This window comes from Hemitrygon akajei, chromosome 20, assembly GCF_048418815.1.
Source record: "Hemitrygon akajei chromosome 20, sHemAka1.3, whole genome shotgun sequence".
Taxonomy (NCBI): domain Eukaryota; kingdom Metazoa; phylum Chordata; class Chondrichthyes; order Myliobatiformes; family Dasyatidae; genus Hemitrygon; species Hemitrygon akajei.
This window is the reverse complement of record NC_133143.1, coordinates 51,097,884-51,114,745: the sequence shown is the minus strand read 5'-3', so window position 1 is coordinate 51,114,745 and position 16,862 is coordinate 51,097,884. Positions and strand designations below refer to the sequence as shown.

Here is a 16,862-nt window from a genome sequence, read left to right as displayed (position 1 = left end):
AATTTGCTTTTCTGCAAATTGACAAGTCTAATTGTCAATTCTTATTTAAATTGTTATCTAACATTGCACAAAAATAAGTTTGGTGACCTAAGTGCCAGATTGCAAGCAGCTACAGAGCCCGTGTTTCTGTTAAGTACGAGCCAGAACCAGAACCCTATTACTGTAGCAGTCATGTGGCTGCTATTTCACCCGAAGAAAAACAATCAGCCATTGTGTGGTTGGAGCTTGAGGCATACATGTGAAATGAAAACATCATGAATGCAGCTGGTGCTTTTGAAAGCCAGCACGGCAGTTTTGCCATCGTTAGCTTGTTTTTGAGGTTTCAATTATTCCTTCCTTCATTTGATTTCTGACTGACCCACTGACCTAGGCAAAGAACTGGATTTCACACACACCCTTATGTAAAGTATACCATGAAAACAACATCATTTCTTGAATGTTTTAGAATTTCTACACTTATTGCTCCCTTTCCCATCCTCTGAGTACGTAAATAGAGAAAGGAATTTTGGGGACTGTAGTTTAAGTCTCCTGTTTCATACACAAAGCCTGATACTGCTTTTGGTTAAAGTATTGAGATTTATTTTCCACATGATCCACTGGTGAGACACCACATTCTGTGGGGTTCCCTCACACTCTCCAAGCTGAGCTTGATATAAGCCTTGCCATTTGTGTAGGTGAGGTTTTTCAAATTTAGTCCCATTACTCCAGGTTAGCAACATAAGAAATCTGCAGATGGTGAAAATCCAGAGCAGCATCCAGAATAAACAGTTGCTGTTTCAGGCCGAGAATCTTCTTCGGGACAGGAAAGGAAGTGGGAAGGTAGCAGAATGAAGAGGTTGGGGAGGAGAAGGAGGCTAGCCAGAAGATGATAGGTGAAGCCAGGTGGGTGGGAAAGTCAAAAGGAGAAAAGGAAGAAGGAGGGGCACCAGGGGGAAGTGGTGGGCAAATGAGAAGAGGTAAGAAGCCAAAGTGGGGAATAGAAGAGGGGGGGTGGGTTGGGACAATTTCTTCACTGGAAGAAGAAATCGATGTTCATGCCATCAGGTTGGAGTCTACCCAGACAGAATATGAGGTGTTGCTCCTCCAACCTGAGTGTGGCCTCATCATGGCAGAAGAGAAGGCTACGGACCATCATGTCAGAATGGGAATTGGAATTAAGATGGTTGGCTACCATGAAATTCCACTTTTGATAGGTGGAGCGGAGGTGCTATTCAAAGCGGCCCCCCAGTTTATGATGGGTCTCACCAATGTAGAGGAGGCCGCCTCAGGAGCAGAGGATTCAAAGACAACCCTATCAGATTCGCAGGTGAAGTGGTGCCTCATCTGGAAAAACTGTTTGGGGCCCTGAATGGAGGTGAGTGAAGAGGTGAATGAGCAACTGTAGCAGTTTGGCCATTTGCAGGGGAAGTGTCAGGAGGGAGATAGCGGAGGGGGACAAATGGACAAGGGAGTCATGGAGGGAGTGATCTCCGTGGAAAGCAAAGATTGGTGGGGAGGTAAAGGTGTGTTTGGTGGTAGGATTTCTCCTTTGGGTAAAATTCCTTCTGTCTTCCCTTTTCTTCTAGTCCCTCCTCTACCCTTTATCTCTTCTCACCTGCGCATCACTTCCTCCTAGTGCCCGTCCTTCTCTTTCTTCCATGGTCTATTCTCCTTTCGTATCAGACTCCTTCTTCTCCAGCCCTTTACCTTTTCCACCTGCCTGACTTCACCTATCACCCTCTAGCTGTCCTCCTTCCCCTCTCCTCACCTTTTTATTCCGGTGTCCTCCCCCTTCCCCCTTCCTTTCCAGTCCTGAAGAAGGGTCTCAGCCCGAAATGTCGACTGTTTATTCATTTCCATAGATGCTGCCTGACTTGTTGAGTTCCTCCAGCATTTTGTATTGCATTACTCCATGTTACCAGGTTTTGAGTGACTGTCTAAAGGTCCATCTCTGTTTTCCTTGAGCCTTCCAGATCATCTATGAAGCTTCTACTGGACCAAGGCACCTACTGAACCTCTGAAGGAAATTGGAAAAGAAAAGGGGAATGCTCAGGAGCTGTTGACAGCTCCATGATGCCCAAACTGCTTCAGAGCCAAACAAATATTTTTGACATTTTTTTTGCCAGTGTTGGATGTAAGAGTTAGACTTTAATGGAATTGTTAATGTTGGGAAATGCTAAGTCCCAACAAAATATGAACAAGCTTTGATAGAAGCATTGTAAACCTCTACCAGTTCAGATGAAATTTAGTGGCACTGTAGTATAGTGGTTAGTGCGACACTTTAAAGTGCCATTTGTAAGATTGGAGTTCAGTTCCTACTGCTGGCTGTGGGAGTTTGTACCTTCTCCCTGTGACAGCGTGGTTTCCTCCAGCTGCTCCATTTTCCCCTCAGATTGCAAAGGCGTACGGGTTAACATCAGTAAGTTATGTACTTGTTATTTTGGTGCTGGAAATATGGGGATACTTGCAAACTGCCCTCAGCACATCCTTGGACTGTGTTGGTCATTGGCGCAAGCAAACGCATTTCGATGAGCAAGTGACAAATAAATCCCATTTTAATCTTTTTCTTTCAGTCATTGAGCATTAACTGTTTTACAGTCTCTCCATAAATTCATTCTTTACACATTTATTATTACTATTCCCAATTTCCAACATCCTTACTGTGTTGCTTTTGTTTATCTTTGGATAGAAGAGAGGAACTGGTGAGCATTTTGTTATACATCATTGTTCAGTGATCTGCTGATGATCTTTCTGTGCCTGTCTGGTGTGCTTTTGCTACAGATTTCAATCATTTTTTGATTTTTATCTGTCTGTATTTCTTGTATTTGCTAAAACAGCTAATACTATAAAATGCTCGGTAAGAGGATTAATAGGATTATAAAGGATGCATGCTTGTTTTGGGTTTGTACCTATTTTATACACATCTCTATCTATGTATTTCATTTAACTTGGTGAGTTCCAATGCTTTTTTTTATGATTAGTGTCTGGTTGAAACTCTTTGTAGGCCACAATTTCTTAACCACGGAGCACTCTGATTTTGCGGTTGAGATGAATGACAAAATCAGTGTGCAATTTAACCAAACAGCAACCTCGCGTGAATGCATAGCTATAATTAAGTGCTGAAATTGCAGCTCTGCTCTTAATGTTACCCAACACCGCCATTAGCTTTGTAGTATTGGTATTTAGCTAAGAAAATCAGTATTGTAATAAGCGGAGAAGCCTGTGGTGAAGAAACAGCAAAGGAGGTTAGGCCAGTTCACTGTGAGGTTATCCATCTATATTAACTCACTTTTTTTTCCCTCCCTCCTGAAACTGCCTGATGTGCTGATAATCTCTTTTTGGTTTGGGTTCAGTAACAGCTGAAAGTAGGACATAGAAAGTAGCAAGGGCTGGTGGTAGGCCAGGGAGCTGGGGTTTTTAAGGATCCGGCTGTGTGCATACATCTGCTAATGCTTCTAGACACATCATCAGTGATGTTCCTGGAATCATTGGGTGTTTCGGGTCTTTCAACATCATACACCCTCCACCAGGTGACCCAGCCGGGGCTGATCAGACCTCAGCTTGTGTCCAGATGGCTAGCTACGTATGACTCCATGACTCCCCTCTCTTGAGCCACAGCCATCTTGAGACCCTCTCTGCCGCATCGGTGGTACTGTGGATGACTCTCCTCTTCCTCTCTCCCTCGATGCCCAAATTGCTGAGCGTCTAAAGACTAAAGATTTGATAAAAAAGGAAGAAAAGTAATTTCCAGAGAAAATTTTGTATGCATATCATAACATGGTGACTATATAAGCAACAAGAAAAGGCTAAGTTAGGTGCGGGACTTCTAGAAAATGCAGCTTTTGAATTTAAACACATAATAAATGGTAAATATGGTCAATCCATTTTCTACATCTTCAGTGTGGACACTGTTTTTATCCCCAAGATAAAAACAAGATAAATTAAAATAAGGAGAATTTTAAATAAATCTCACCCACAATGGATAAAGAGCTGAAGGAAACTCACAAGGATGCAAATTTTGAGGAAGTTTGAGGGATAAAGGCAAGCAAACTGTTGTGGCCTGAGGACCTGCACTCAAATCTTTTAAAAGAAGTTGCTGCAGAGATTGGAGCCAGTTGTTTGAAATACTTCAATGCTTGCTAAATTCCAGGAGGATCGCAGAAGATTGGAAAATGTAACTCCCTTGTTCAAATGTGGGCAAATGGAGTATAATATAAGATCACTTGCAACAATAAGAAGAATCAAAATGGAGGTTATCTGAAAGCAGTGAGACTGCAAATGAGTGAAATTCAGAGGGATCCATGTGTTCTAGTGCATGCATCATAAAACGATAGCAAGCTGGCTCCTAAAGTACTTAAAAAGATGACTGCTGTGTTGGCCTTTGTTCTGAAGAGGTTCAGGTTTAAGAATAGAGAGGTTGTGTTACTTGTACAGGGTGTTCAAGCTTCTGGAATGCCTCATGAAGCTTTGGTTCTCTAATGGGTTTTACAGATTGTTGATGAGACTTGCACTGTGGAGCCTTGGTCTCCATTTCCCCCCGAAAGAAGGATATGGTAGTATTGGAGGCAGTACAAAGGAGATTTACTAGGCTAATTCCTTTGAGAGAGTCGTTCTTTCAAGAGAAGCAATTCAATTTGGATCTGCATTCTGTAAAGCTTAGAAGAATGAGGGTTGACCTGATTGAAACATATACAGTAAAATTCTAAGGGTAGGATAGATGTTGAGTTGTTTTCACAAGTGGGAGAATCGCAGTAAAATTAGGGGCCAGTCGCTTAATGTAGAGATGCATCAAAATTTCATCACTCAAAGGGTAAAAAAATTCTTGGGAATTCTCTGTTTGTGAGGGTGAGATGGGGGAGATCATTAGCCGTATTTAAGGTGAAGACAGTCATCTATTTTTATGATCAAGAAATTAAAGGTCATGGGGTATTGGCACAGAAGAGGAATTGTTGATACCAACATAGATCAGCGATGATGCTGAATGGCAGGGCGGTTGCGAGGGTCCAGGTGACCTCTCCCTGCCCCTTCTCCTATTTTCCTGCATTCTCTGAGCTGCATTTCACATCTTTCTGTATATCCATATTGTTTTCTTTTTCCAGCATCCCTCATCAATCTACAGTATATGTCTGATAGCTCTGTAAACATTGTCATCACCTGGGCTTAGTTTATCAAGAATATTCCCTTTGCCCTATCCAACCTTCACTCACCACTTTCGCTACCTATAGATAACTTATTTCCTCACTTTTTCAGTTCCAGCAAGGAGCCTTTGATCTGAAATGTTAAATCGTTTCTTTTGCTGCTACCTGACCCACTGATTGATTGTTGCATCGTTTGTAGAGCAGGTTAGGACATGCAGGTTAGGAATGCAAGTTCTGTGTAAACAGAACTTGAATAGTTGATCTGTCTTAATATTGCCAAACAACTCCCGGCTTGATGTATTGTTTTTATATCAAGTTTTTTTCCAGATTTCAGTTTATAAAATTATTTTTATTTCTCTATTATAATCCCATTTTTCATTACCCTTAAATTTCTTTTGTTGTTCTTTCGGCGCCTCGTGGTGCATCGGGTGACAACATTGCCATTTCTTTAGCATTTTGTTTGTTTTTTGCGAGGTCGAGTTGATAGCTCAATGCTCACCCCAGCCGGCTGGCTAATTTTCCTTTCTGTATAATACTTTTTACATTGTCACACTGAATTACCTCTCTAATGAGCCCTTCCTGGATTTACACTGCTGCTCATTAATGATTCTTTGATACAGTCAGCTGAAGGAAAATGTATTTGAGCTTTTTATTAACGTATGCCCAGGTGCTTGATGAAAGATGTAAGAAAAATAATTGTCTTATTTTAGAGAATATTTCCAGTGTCAACTCTGTGAACCATTGTAATGAGTAGTTACCGTCATTCAGTTGTCATTTGGCAAAGTTTGGCCTTTTGTCCTCTTATTTGACAAAACATATTAAGAATATTCTATAATCAAAACTCTGGCCAACTTCAGTTCTGCTTCAATCTGATGACACTCCTATCTCTAAGCCTTCAGGTACTCGGCTGAGATTTCACTTGGGATTCTTGAGCACAAAAGTTTGGGTTAACATCCTGTTGCAGTACTGAGGGGATCTGAATCTGTCAAAGGTGCCATGATTCAGTTGAGATGTTAAATTGAGTCTCCATCTGGCCTCTATGCAAAGGCCAGATTTAAGAAATTAATCTAAAGTTTTGACACAAGACACTGCAGATGCTGTTATCTGGTGCAAAAAAAAGAGTTCTGGAGGAACTCATTGGGTTGAGAAGTTTCTGTTGGCAGATTAGGGGGAGAGAAATTGTCAAAGTTTCCTGGATTCTACTGGACTCTTCCTGGATAATATCGGTAAGATGGCTGCGCACATGGTTGCAGTGGCTTCTCTGGGTCCAACCAACGGTGTCATTGTTTGTCAAATAACGCAGGTCTTGCACATCAGTGGCTCTCAATAGCAATGGAGCTACGTACCTTGTTGCTGCCTGGACTTGCTGCAGACCATTGCTGAGTGAAGGTGCAGAGTCTAAGAAGCGGTGCAAATGACTGCCTTGGCTGTTTTTACTGTGGTCGCAAGACTCTTTTGGACATTGGTAATGCAGATAACTGGAAGCTTGGTTTACTGGCTCATTGGTGAAATCAATGACAGGGTAGCTGCATTTCCTTGTTTGATGTGCGGACCAGGCCTTCGTACTGTGGTGTTGCCTGTTGCGGCCACCGAGACGGCATGGGAGAGATCAGTGGCCTCTGGGTGCGCTGAAACCTGTCCTGGGTTTGGGCTGGCCCTTCCCATCAGTACTGCCCTTCACTGTTCATTCATTGCTGCCCTCTAGTGTTCACTCAGTGGAAGACAAGCTGGGCCAGGACAACGTACCATGCACCATCAATCTACAGGCCATGCCACTCAGAAACCTGGGCTGTATAATTATTGCAACTTTGTGTTTTTCTGCTTTTGTAACTATGACATGCTAAATGTTGGTACACCTTGGCTCCAGAGGAATGCTGTTTCATTTGGTTGTATTTACGTATGGTTGATTGACAATTAAACTTGAACGTTTCAGTTAAGACCTTCCACTGGGTCTGAGAGTGGAGTAGGAAGATAGCTGATTTAATGAGGAGGGGGGTAGGGTCAGAAGGGCCATTGAGTGATGGGTGTTCAGAGGAGGTGTGAGGGATGAAGGGCAGAGAGAACCCAATTGGGGAGGGTTAGGCTGCGAGACAGAAGCAGGTAGGTGGTAGGTGGAAGCAGACCAGAAAGGAAAGGCAGATGGAGCAAGGCGCGGGGAGGTGGAATATGAAGGTCGAGAGTGCTGGAGAAAGATCAGCAGGACACAAAGTCTACAGGTGCTGGAATCTGAGACAACAGGAAGGTGGTGATGGGAAGATAAAGGGCAGATGGAACCAGGTGGGGGAAGAGATCCAGTGTTGTGTGGTCAGTGGATGGAATGGGGGCAAAAATAGGTAATGGGCATTGGTTGAGGGGTATGGGAGAAGGAACAAAATGGATCAGAAATAGATCTGAAGAAGGGGGAGAGGGGAAAAACAAGGAGCAAGTGTTTCCTGAAATTCAAAATTTAATGTTCAAACCCTTGGGTTGTAGACCACACAGGCAAAATATGAGGTGTGGTATATAGTTTGAGTTGGTGTTCACCATGACAGAGGAGGAGACAGTGGATAGATGGCTCTCTGCTTCTCTTTATTTACATCCACCTGCCTCTGTCTCCCAATTCCATTCCTCCACCTGGCACCTTCATTCCTCCTCAGTCCACGTCTCACCCCTCCCCCATCTTTATATTGGCTATTTTCCCCCTCTACTGTTAGTCCTGATGTAGGGTCTCGACCTGAAATGTTGGCAGTTCTTTCCTCCACCGAACTGAAAATCCTCCAGGAGGTTGTTTGTTGCTGAAGCTGAACTGTTTAAGTATTTTTTCTCCCTCTTCACAAATGCTGCCAAACCTGTTAATTATTTTCGAATTCCCTGCTTTTATTTTTAATTATCAGCATCTACAACATTTTGTGTGTATTCATATGTTGTAGAATTTTGTCATTGTTGTAGCAATTCCCTGAAAATCAGAGTACCCTCCAGGAGGATGCAATGGAAGTCCACATTAAGGAGAACATTTAGAAACCATAGCATTCAGTGGATTATGAAGAAGAAAAAAATAATACTATCCATATCATGTGCCCATATTCGTAATGCTCCCTAGAAATTGCTTTGGAAATGTCAGTTCTTATTCTGTTCACTAAAGATGCCTTATTTTTAAAAAATATATTAACTATGCAAGCATTTTGTCATTTAAACAGCTTTTAAAGCAAAGTCTTGCATGGTAGATGCTTTAGATGAATTGACAAAGTATTTAAATTCTGCCCAAGGAAATTTTTATTCAGGGAAGGTTTAACAATCAGTGATCTGTTAAGCAGTACCCCCCTTCTGCTCTTCAAACTATTTGATAAATGATAGATTTCTAAAAATGTGGTCCATGCTGAACCTTTTTATCTCCTTTAAAAAAAATCCTTTCAGATTCTCAGAGACCCCTGAGGGAAAACCACTTAAATCAATCTTGCAAGTGAACCTTTTATCCCACAGCAAGCATCCATGTTTTAAAAATCTTTATATCAAATGGACTAGCAATGCTGTAGTATTTCATTGCACATAAATGTATCAGGAATTGCTTCAGCTTTTACTCACTGTCTTTCCTTAACCATAAAAACATTGTTATTGTAGTGTGGTCGAGACTAGAAGCAATTTTGTTTTTAAGAAATCAGTCAAAATGAAAACAGGGAGATAAGTACTGGCAGAAATATGGCAAGAGGATTTCCTGCTTGGCCTCTTGTTTACAGAATTGAGTGATATTGGATGCAAACAATGAGGAAATAATACATGAAAATATTGTTTTTACAATAATATTATTTTCATAAATATTTTCAACTTCACAATTTTTAAGCAAGAAATGTCCTCAAGAAATGAAGATAGTTAGCACAATAAACCCTTTGAATTTTGTTTATTTTTAGTGCTATAATGCATTTATTGCATTTTTGTGCAGTCAGTGGCCACTTTATTAGATACACCGGCTCAGTAATCACCCAATCAATGCATAAAAACATGCTGACGGAAGGTCAAGAACTTCAGTTGTTGTTCAGACCATCAAAATGGGGGAAGAAATGTGATCTATGTGACTTAGACCTTGGAATAATTGTTGCCTGGGATTTTCATGCACAGCAGTATTTAGAGTTCGCAGAGAATGGTGCAAAAAGCAAAATGAAAATCCAGTGAGTAGCATTTCTGTGGGTGCAAATGCCTTGTTAATGAGAGAGGCCAGAGAATGGTCATATTGGCTCAGGCTGACAGGAAGGCTATAATAACTCAAATAACCACACCTTACAACAGAGGTGCCCTGAAGAACATCTCTGAACGCACAACACTTCGAATCTTGAAGTGGATGGGTTCCAGTGAAAGAAGACCACAAACATACACTCAGTGGCTACTTTATTAAGCTTAGGAGGTACCCAGTTACCCAGTTAGAAGGTTAGCGTCATTCAATGTCTGTAGTGAGATGCTGAAGATGTTCTATAGGTCAGTTGTTGAGAGCGCCCTCTTCTTTGTGGTGGCGTGTTGGGGAGGAAGCATTAAGAAGAAGGACGCCTCACGTCTTAATAAGCTGATAAGGAAGGCGGGCTCTGTCGTGGGCAAAGTACTGGAGAGTTTAACATCGGTAGCTGAGCGAAGGGCGCTGAGTAGGCTACGGTCAATTATGGAAAACCCTGAACATCCTCTACATAGCACCATCCAGAGACAGAGAAGCAGTTTCAGCGACAGGTTACTGTCGATGCAATGCTCCTCAGACAGGATGAAGAGGTCAATACTCCCCAATGCCATTAGGCTTTACAATTCAACTGCCAGGACTTAAGAACTTTTTTTAAAGCTATTATTAATGCTTTTTGAGTTAGTGATTTAGATGCATATCATATTATTACTGAGTTAAGTATTGTATGTAATGAGTTTTTGCTACAACAAGTGTATGGGACATTGGAAAAAAATGTTGAATTTCCCCATGGGGATGAATAAAGTATCTATCTATCTATCTATCTATCTATCTATCTATCTATCTATATCTCTCTTTATACCAGTTGGCTTGAATTGTGCCACTGTTTCCCTTCAACGCAACAAATTGAGCAGATCTGCTGCTGGCTTGAGATTGCTTGACACCAAGGGCACTTTGCTTATTCTAGCATGCCCCCAATGGGAACTCAACCTTCTTGCATTTTTTGACATCATGTCGTGCAGTGGAAAATTATCTTAGCACGGTCACCGGGCTGCTATCATGGAACAGCTTTGACAACAAGTAATGCCTCGCCCAGGGCTCATTAAGCTGCCAAAGCTGTCACTTCTCTTGAAAGTTTCTTCATCTGATTGACTTCACACTCAATCACTTGTGGCCAGCCAAAATATGGAAGTAGATTTTAAAATCATTTGAAAATTAGAGTTAAAGGCTGAACTTAACACTTGGACAGGAATTTAAAATGAAATGCCATTAGGAAGTAGCATACCGGATAAGTGTACTTGGAAACATGACAAATATGGTATGTAAGTGCAAGGCAATGCTCATTTGGAGGACCAATAAAGATAGGAAGCATATAATGAATTGAAGGGCCCTAGGGAGTATTAAGGAATAGTGGAATCATGGTGTACATCCCAAGTATTGCAGTAGGTTACAGGTGAATAAAATGATGAAGAAGTTAAATGTAATACTTTTATGAGCTGGAGCATAGAATACAAGAGTAGGGTGATTATGAAACAACCTTTAAAATTTCGGATGGATCATAGGTTATAGTTCTGGTTGCCACACTGTAGACAGGACACAATGGCTCTGTAGAGAATATAATGGAGATTTTCCAGGTTGGCACTTCTGTTGAGGAGCTATATCTAGGAGGAGAGGCTGGATACACTGTGTTTATTTTCCATGGGGTAGAGGAGGATTTTATTGAGGTATACATTGCTATCTGAGGCATGGATGGTAGAAAATATTTCGCCAGAGTAGAATATCTAGACAAGCACTAGAGTCGCTAAGGCATGGATTTGCAATGGACCGAGTTCTGGTGTCTGGGACTGGTATAGATAGTTACTTGATAATTGGCATGGTCACGATGGGTTGAAGAGTGTGGCTCTGTGATGTGATTCTAAATATCCTAGAGCGGTCCCTCAAGGTTAAGGTTGACTCGCTTCTACTCTTGTTTTACTGCTTCAGAGATGATCTTCAAGGGCTGTGTGGGAACTGCAGACTCTTCCTCAGGTGGCACAGGAAGTCAAAGTTTGTCCATATTAAATTTATTATCAAAGTACATATATGTTACCATATGCTTTACCTTAAAATTCATTTTCTTGCAGGCATTTGTAGCAAAAAAGAATTAAAAATACGAAAAATCTATGTAAACAAAGACTGACAAACAACAGCAAAAAGAAGATAAATTGTGCAAATAAAAAGATGAGAACATGAGTTGTGAAGAGTCCATGAAAGTGAGTCTGTAGGCCATAGAATCAGTTCAGAGTTGTGGTGAGTGAAGTCATTCATGCCTCTACAGGATCCTGTTGGTTGTAGAGTAATAACTGTTCCTGAACCTGGTGGTGTGGAACTTAAAGCTCCTGTACTACCTACCCAATGGTTGTAGCGAGAAGAGGACAGGACTTGTGTGGTGGTAGTCAGAAAGTGACCAACAGGAGCCAATAAACTCCTCCTGCCTTACAAGCAGGACTTCTTAATGGTTCAGCTGCCTGACCTTCTGGTTCTCAATACCATCTGAAATGCTCCTTTTCCACCTTGAATGGTCCTGGTTCATGGATCCCAGTGGGAAGGAAGCTTTGAGAACATCCTTGAAACTTTCTCTGTGTCTGCCTGGTAATCTCCCATGATGCTATTCTATTGCCGGCAATCGATCAACCTGGTAATAGTGCAGGTTCAGTGGATCTATAAAGCACTATTAAATTTAGTCATTACCTGCTATGACATTTTGCTGTTTGCACCGCATAGATTGTTTTTCTTGTCAGCTGCTCTCCGTTGGACAGAATTGTTTATGATAAAGTCCCTCGTACCTCATAAATTGTCTATGATTCTCACCACCAAGAGCTGCTTCATGCTATTTGTGAAGTATTTGTATCTCTCACTTTGCTTCTTTTTGAATAGGGGTTCCCAACCTGGGGTCCATAGCATAAAAACGGTTGGGAGCCTCTGCTCTAGAACATTGTGACAGGGCAGCCATTTCACTCACCCTGTCGAGCATGATTATCACTTAATGAGATCATGGAGATGAATTACCTCCCAAAACTTGCAATTGTTCCAAATCCCAAAATATATTTAACAGAGATAAATCATTCTCAGATTCGTAATTATTCAAGATTCGAGATAATTTTCTGCCATTTCCAGAATGCAAATGTAAAGGAGAATGGAAGTATTGTTGCTCTGGATGCAATGCAACAAAAAGAAACACATGAAGATAAAGAATACAATAATTAAAAAAAATGTATATCCATAAAGTGACGCTAGGCACAGGAATGTCATAGGTTGAATGACAGGAAATGTTAAGTTAGTAGTGTTGGGGGTGTGGATGGATGGGTTAGTGGGTGGAGGTGTTGATCGGCCTTAACATTTGGGGAAAGTAACTGCTTTTGAGCCTGGTGGTCCTGGTGTGGATGCTGTGTTAGCCTCCTCCCTGATGCGAGGGGACAAGCAGTTCATGAGCAGAGTGGGTGGGATCCTTCATGATGTTGCTTGTGCTGGTGATGCAATGGGTGATGCAGTTTTGACTACCCGTTGTGGAGCCTTCCTGTCCACTACAGTGTAGTTCCCATACCACGCAGGGATGTCGCTTGCTAGGATGCTCTCTGATGTGAATCAGTACAAGGACATTAGTCTTGATGTCCATAATCTCGCTCTCTTCAGCCTCCTCAGAAAGTAGAGATGTTGGTGAGCTTTCCTGATTGTGAAGAATGTATTTCGGGACCATGAGAGGTTGTGTGAAATGTGCACTCCAAGGAGTTTAAAACTGTTTGCAGTTTCCAGTGCTGTGACACTGATATAGAGGTGTGTGGGTTCTTCCAAAGTTGGTAACCGCCTACTTTGTCTTGTTGACATTGTGGAAGAGGTTATTTCCCCTGGCATCAGGACTTGAACTCTTCCACCTCCTGTCGGTAGGCAATCTCATTGGTGTTGGTGCTGAGTCCCACCACACTGTCGTGTCCTCAGTGAACTTGACGATGTGATTACTTGGGTACTTAACCATGCAGTCATGTGTGAGCAGAATGTACAGCAATGGGCTGAGCCAGGGTAGACAGGAGCAGTTGTGCATGCTAACTATCTGAGTTCTGCTGGTTAGAAAGTCCAACACCCAGTTGTGCAGTGGTGTGTTTAGACTGAGGAGAAGGAGTTTGATCACCAAGGTCTGTGGGACAATGGTGTTGAATGCCAAACCGAAATCCAGAAGCAGCATCCTGCCATTAGTGTCCTTGTCTTCTAGGTGTGTCAGGGTCAGGTACATGACTGGTGCTATGGCATCGGTCATAGAGCATTTCTATTAAGCATATTGGTGAGTGTCCAGTGTGGCAGGAATGGAGTTTTTGATGCGTGCCTTTACCCGTTCAAAGCACTTCATGATGATTGGTGTCAGTGTCACTGTGTGGTAGTAGTTTAGTTCTGACGGTGTAGATGGTGGCTGATGGTGTAGACGGGGATGATGGTGGCTGATTCGAAGCATGTGGAGACAGCAGCCTGGATGAGTGAAGAGTTGAAGATGTTCACGTCAGCATCAGTGAGCTAGTGTGCACACTCCCTGAGTACTCGGCCTGAGATGTTCTCTGACCCAGCTGCCTTTGTGGGTTGACTCTCTGCAGAGTCTTTCTCACGTCTGCTGCTGTTACAGACAGTGGCTGCACACTTGGGAGGGTGAGCAGCCATGTTGTGGTCAGTATTGTGTTGCATGCCTCAAAGCCTTGTTTAAAGTTGTTTAGAGCATCTGGGAGTTGTTTGGAGGTGTCGTGAGTTACTTTTCCTTGCATAGTCAGTAATACCCTTTATGCCCATCCACACGTGCCAGCGATTGTTATTTGGATTTAACATTAAGTGTCTCTGGTGTAAGAGAGTTCCAGACTTCCAACACACATTACATCTACCAGCAGTTGCTTTGTTTCTGATTTAATGTTGAGATGATATCCCTCAGTCTTTGATTAATCAACCAACGGAAATAATTTCTTGCCATTAAAGCAATTTTTTCTTCATGTCCCTTATGGCTAATAGATTGTAGCAGTATATATTTATCCTTGTAATCTTAGTTCATCAATCTTGGCATGAATGCACCATGCGGCAGGGTAGTGTGGCAGTTAATGCAACACTTTACAGCACCATCTGTAAAGTCAATTGGAGTTAATTTCACACTGCTGTCTGTAAGGAGTTTGTACATCCTCCCAGTGACGGAATGCATTTCCTCTGATTGCTCCCGATTCCTCCCACATTCCAATAAGACATACAGGTTTGGGTTAGTAAGTTGTTGGCAACAGAAGGTATATTGACGTCAGAAACATAGCGACACTTGGGGGCTGCTCCCTGCACATTCTCAGACTGCGTTGGTTATTGACACGAGATGCACTTCGCTGTATGTTTCGAGGTTTCAATGTGCATGTGATGTAAAGCTAATCTTATCTTATTCTAAACAGCAGTCAAGAAACTCAGTGCCATATGCATAGCCTGGAAAGGAATTTGTATGAGGCAGTGTTCCCAAGTGCTTGCTGTTCTTGTCCTTCTGAATCATAGAGGTCGCTTTTTTTTGAGGCGTGCTGTCAAAAATAAGCATTAGTGATTTGTTGCAGTGTATTGCACGTACTGTGGCACAGTGCACCTGTGGCAGAGGATTGAATGCTAAGAGTGATGAGTTGGGGGTTGTCAAGGGGGGAAGAAACAAACAAACTACCTGTACTAAATGACGGCGAGTTTTTGACTTTGTTTGTGATGCAGGCATCCAAGCTACTGTGATTTGCCAAGCAGTATTCAAGAAGCCATTGCTTTTCTAAATTATACTTTTGTTGCTGGTAGAAAAGTTTGTGAAAGTCAGGAATTGGGTCACTCTCTGAAAAACACCTAACTTCTGATCCTCTCTTGTAACCACATGATTTATCTGTCTGGGACTGATCAAGATTCTGATCAGGGGATTTTGCAATGATAATGCAGTTAGATGTCAAGGGTAACTAGTTGAACACAGTCCTAAACATACAGAGAATAAACAGTCAGTAGCTCTACTTGAATGTTGTGCAGATCTTCTTGCACTGTGGCAGGTGTGGTTGCTTCATAATCTGTAGAAGTGCAGATAGAGTTGACCATTGTGCAGTTATCATACTATCCAGCAACAAAACAATACACTTAGAACAGCGTTTCAATAAGAAAATTAACTTAAGTATGCATTCTTCCCAGTGGCATTTTTCTTCCCATTGAAATCACTATCACACTTCCCAAAACAGGCACATCTCTCAGTAAAAATGCTGAGAAATCTGAGGAATTCCCCACTCCCTCTTTGAACTTCATGATGGCTCATTCCAAGTGACTACTTGATACAAGTAGAAGGTTGGATGAAAGTCTGTGCCCTGGAGCCCTGAACTTTCTCTAAGTTGAGTTGGTAAAACTTAGTGGGTCTCAGTGAATGCTGACTTTTAAGCATAAAATCAAGGCTACTGACATAAGTAGTCAAACCTTCCAGCTGGTTTGTTGGGGGGTGTCTTTAGATGCAATTTGCTACATAACCACATGGGGGACTTTAGAGCAGGTGAGCAAAATTTGATTTAAGTGGTGGAGCATTTTCAATGAAGAAAGTGTGGGAGATGGTTGGAAATGTTTAGGAAGGGGAATCTCAGATTTTAATACATAATCCTATGAAGGCATGAATGCCAATGTTGAAGCAACTAAAATTGGACATGTACTGCGGAGATTTATTGGGTTCAAGAGTTTATAGCTGTAGTAGGAAGAAGCAAGGTAATTGGAGGAATTTGAAAAACACGACTGGAATTTTAAAGTGGGTCTTTAAATTCCTGCTGGGAGCCAATGTAGGTCAGGGGCAAATGGGTGACTAGGACTTGGTATGAATTGGCATGTTGATAATAATGTTTTAGAATGACCCATCAATCGCAGATAGAATGAAGGAGGAGTAGTGGCCAGTGATATTGCAGAGATAGCATAAGCACCCTTTATGACTATGTGGATACAGGCAGCCCCTGTGTTACGGTCATTCATGTTACTGGAATTCACAAATCTCTGTCTGGCAATTTGAGATATGGAATAAAAATTGCTATCACAAGATTTGTGTGGGTGTGGTTGGGGGAAGATAAAAGTACATGAGTCAACACAGTTTCTTTCAACCTGTGTTTCTTGACACATGCACAAGTGACATAATGTCAAGTCATGGAAGCCCGCGATATGCCCAGTTTTCTAGGAAGCAACCCTTCCTTAATATGGGGGTCACTTCTGTGTGAAGACAAGTCCAAGGTTATAGAGAGTTTGCCTGTGCCTCAGACTTTTGCCAGAGAGCAAGATAGAGTCAGTAGCCATGGAATGGTGCGTGTCACAGGGGTTTGTATCCATGAAGGGCTAGCTTATTGAGCACTTAAATGTTGCAATAATTAATATTTTCTTCATTAGACCCCTTCCGCTTTCCAAGGAACAGGACATGCTTCGAACAGTGAGATTGTACATACAGCAACATCAGTATGATAAAGCAGTAAGTATTCTATTGAAACTAGTTATTTAGATTATTGAATTAAATTCACGTAGTAAACAATTTAAGCAAGCAATAGAAACTTGATTGATTTTTAATATTAAACAATAATGTATTTTACTCTGTT

The 16,862-nt window shown here is 41.8% G+C and overlaps 1 protein-coding gene across 5 annotated transcripts in view; it reads left to right on the top strand.

The window, feature by feature from the left end:
- Window positions 1-16,862, top strand: part of pign (phosphatidylinositol glycan anchor biosynthesis, class N) — a 132,866-nt gene that overhangs the window by 58,594 nt on the left and 57,410 nt on the right. For all 5 annotated transcript variants that reach the window (XM_073024291.1, XM_073024294.1, XM_073024292.1 and 2 more), the window contains one exon: window positions 16,660-16,738. In XM_073024291.1, coding sequence (XP_072880392.1) covers window positions 16,660-16,738 — 79 coding nt within the window. The remainder of the gene's footprint in view (window positions 1-16,659; window positions 16,739-16,862) is intronic.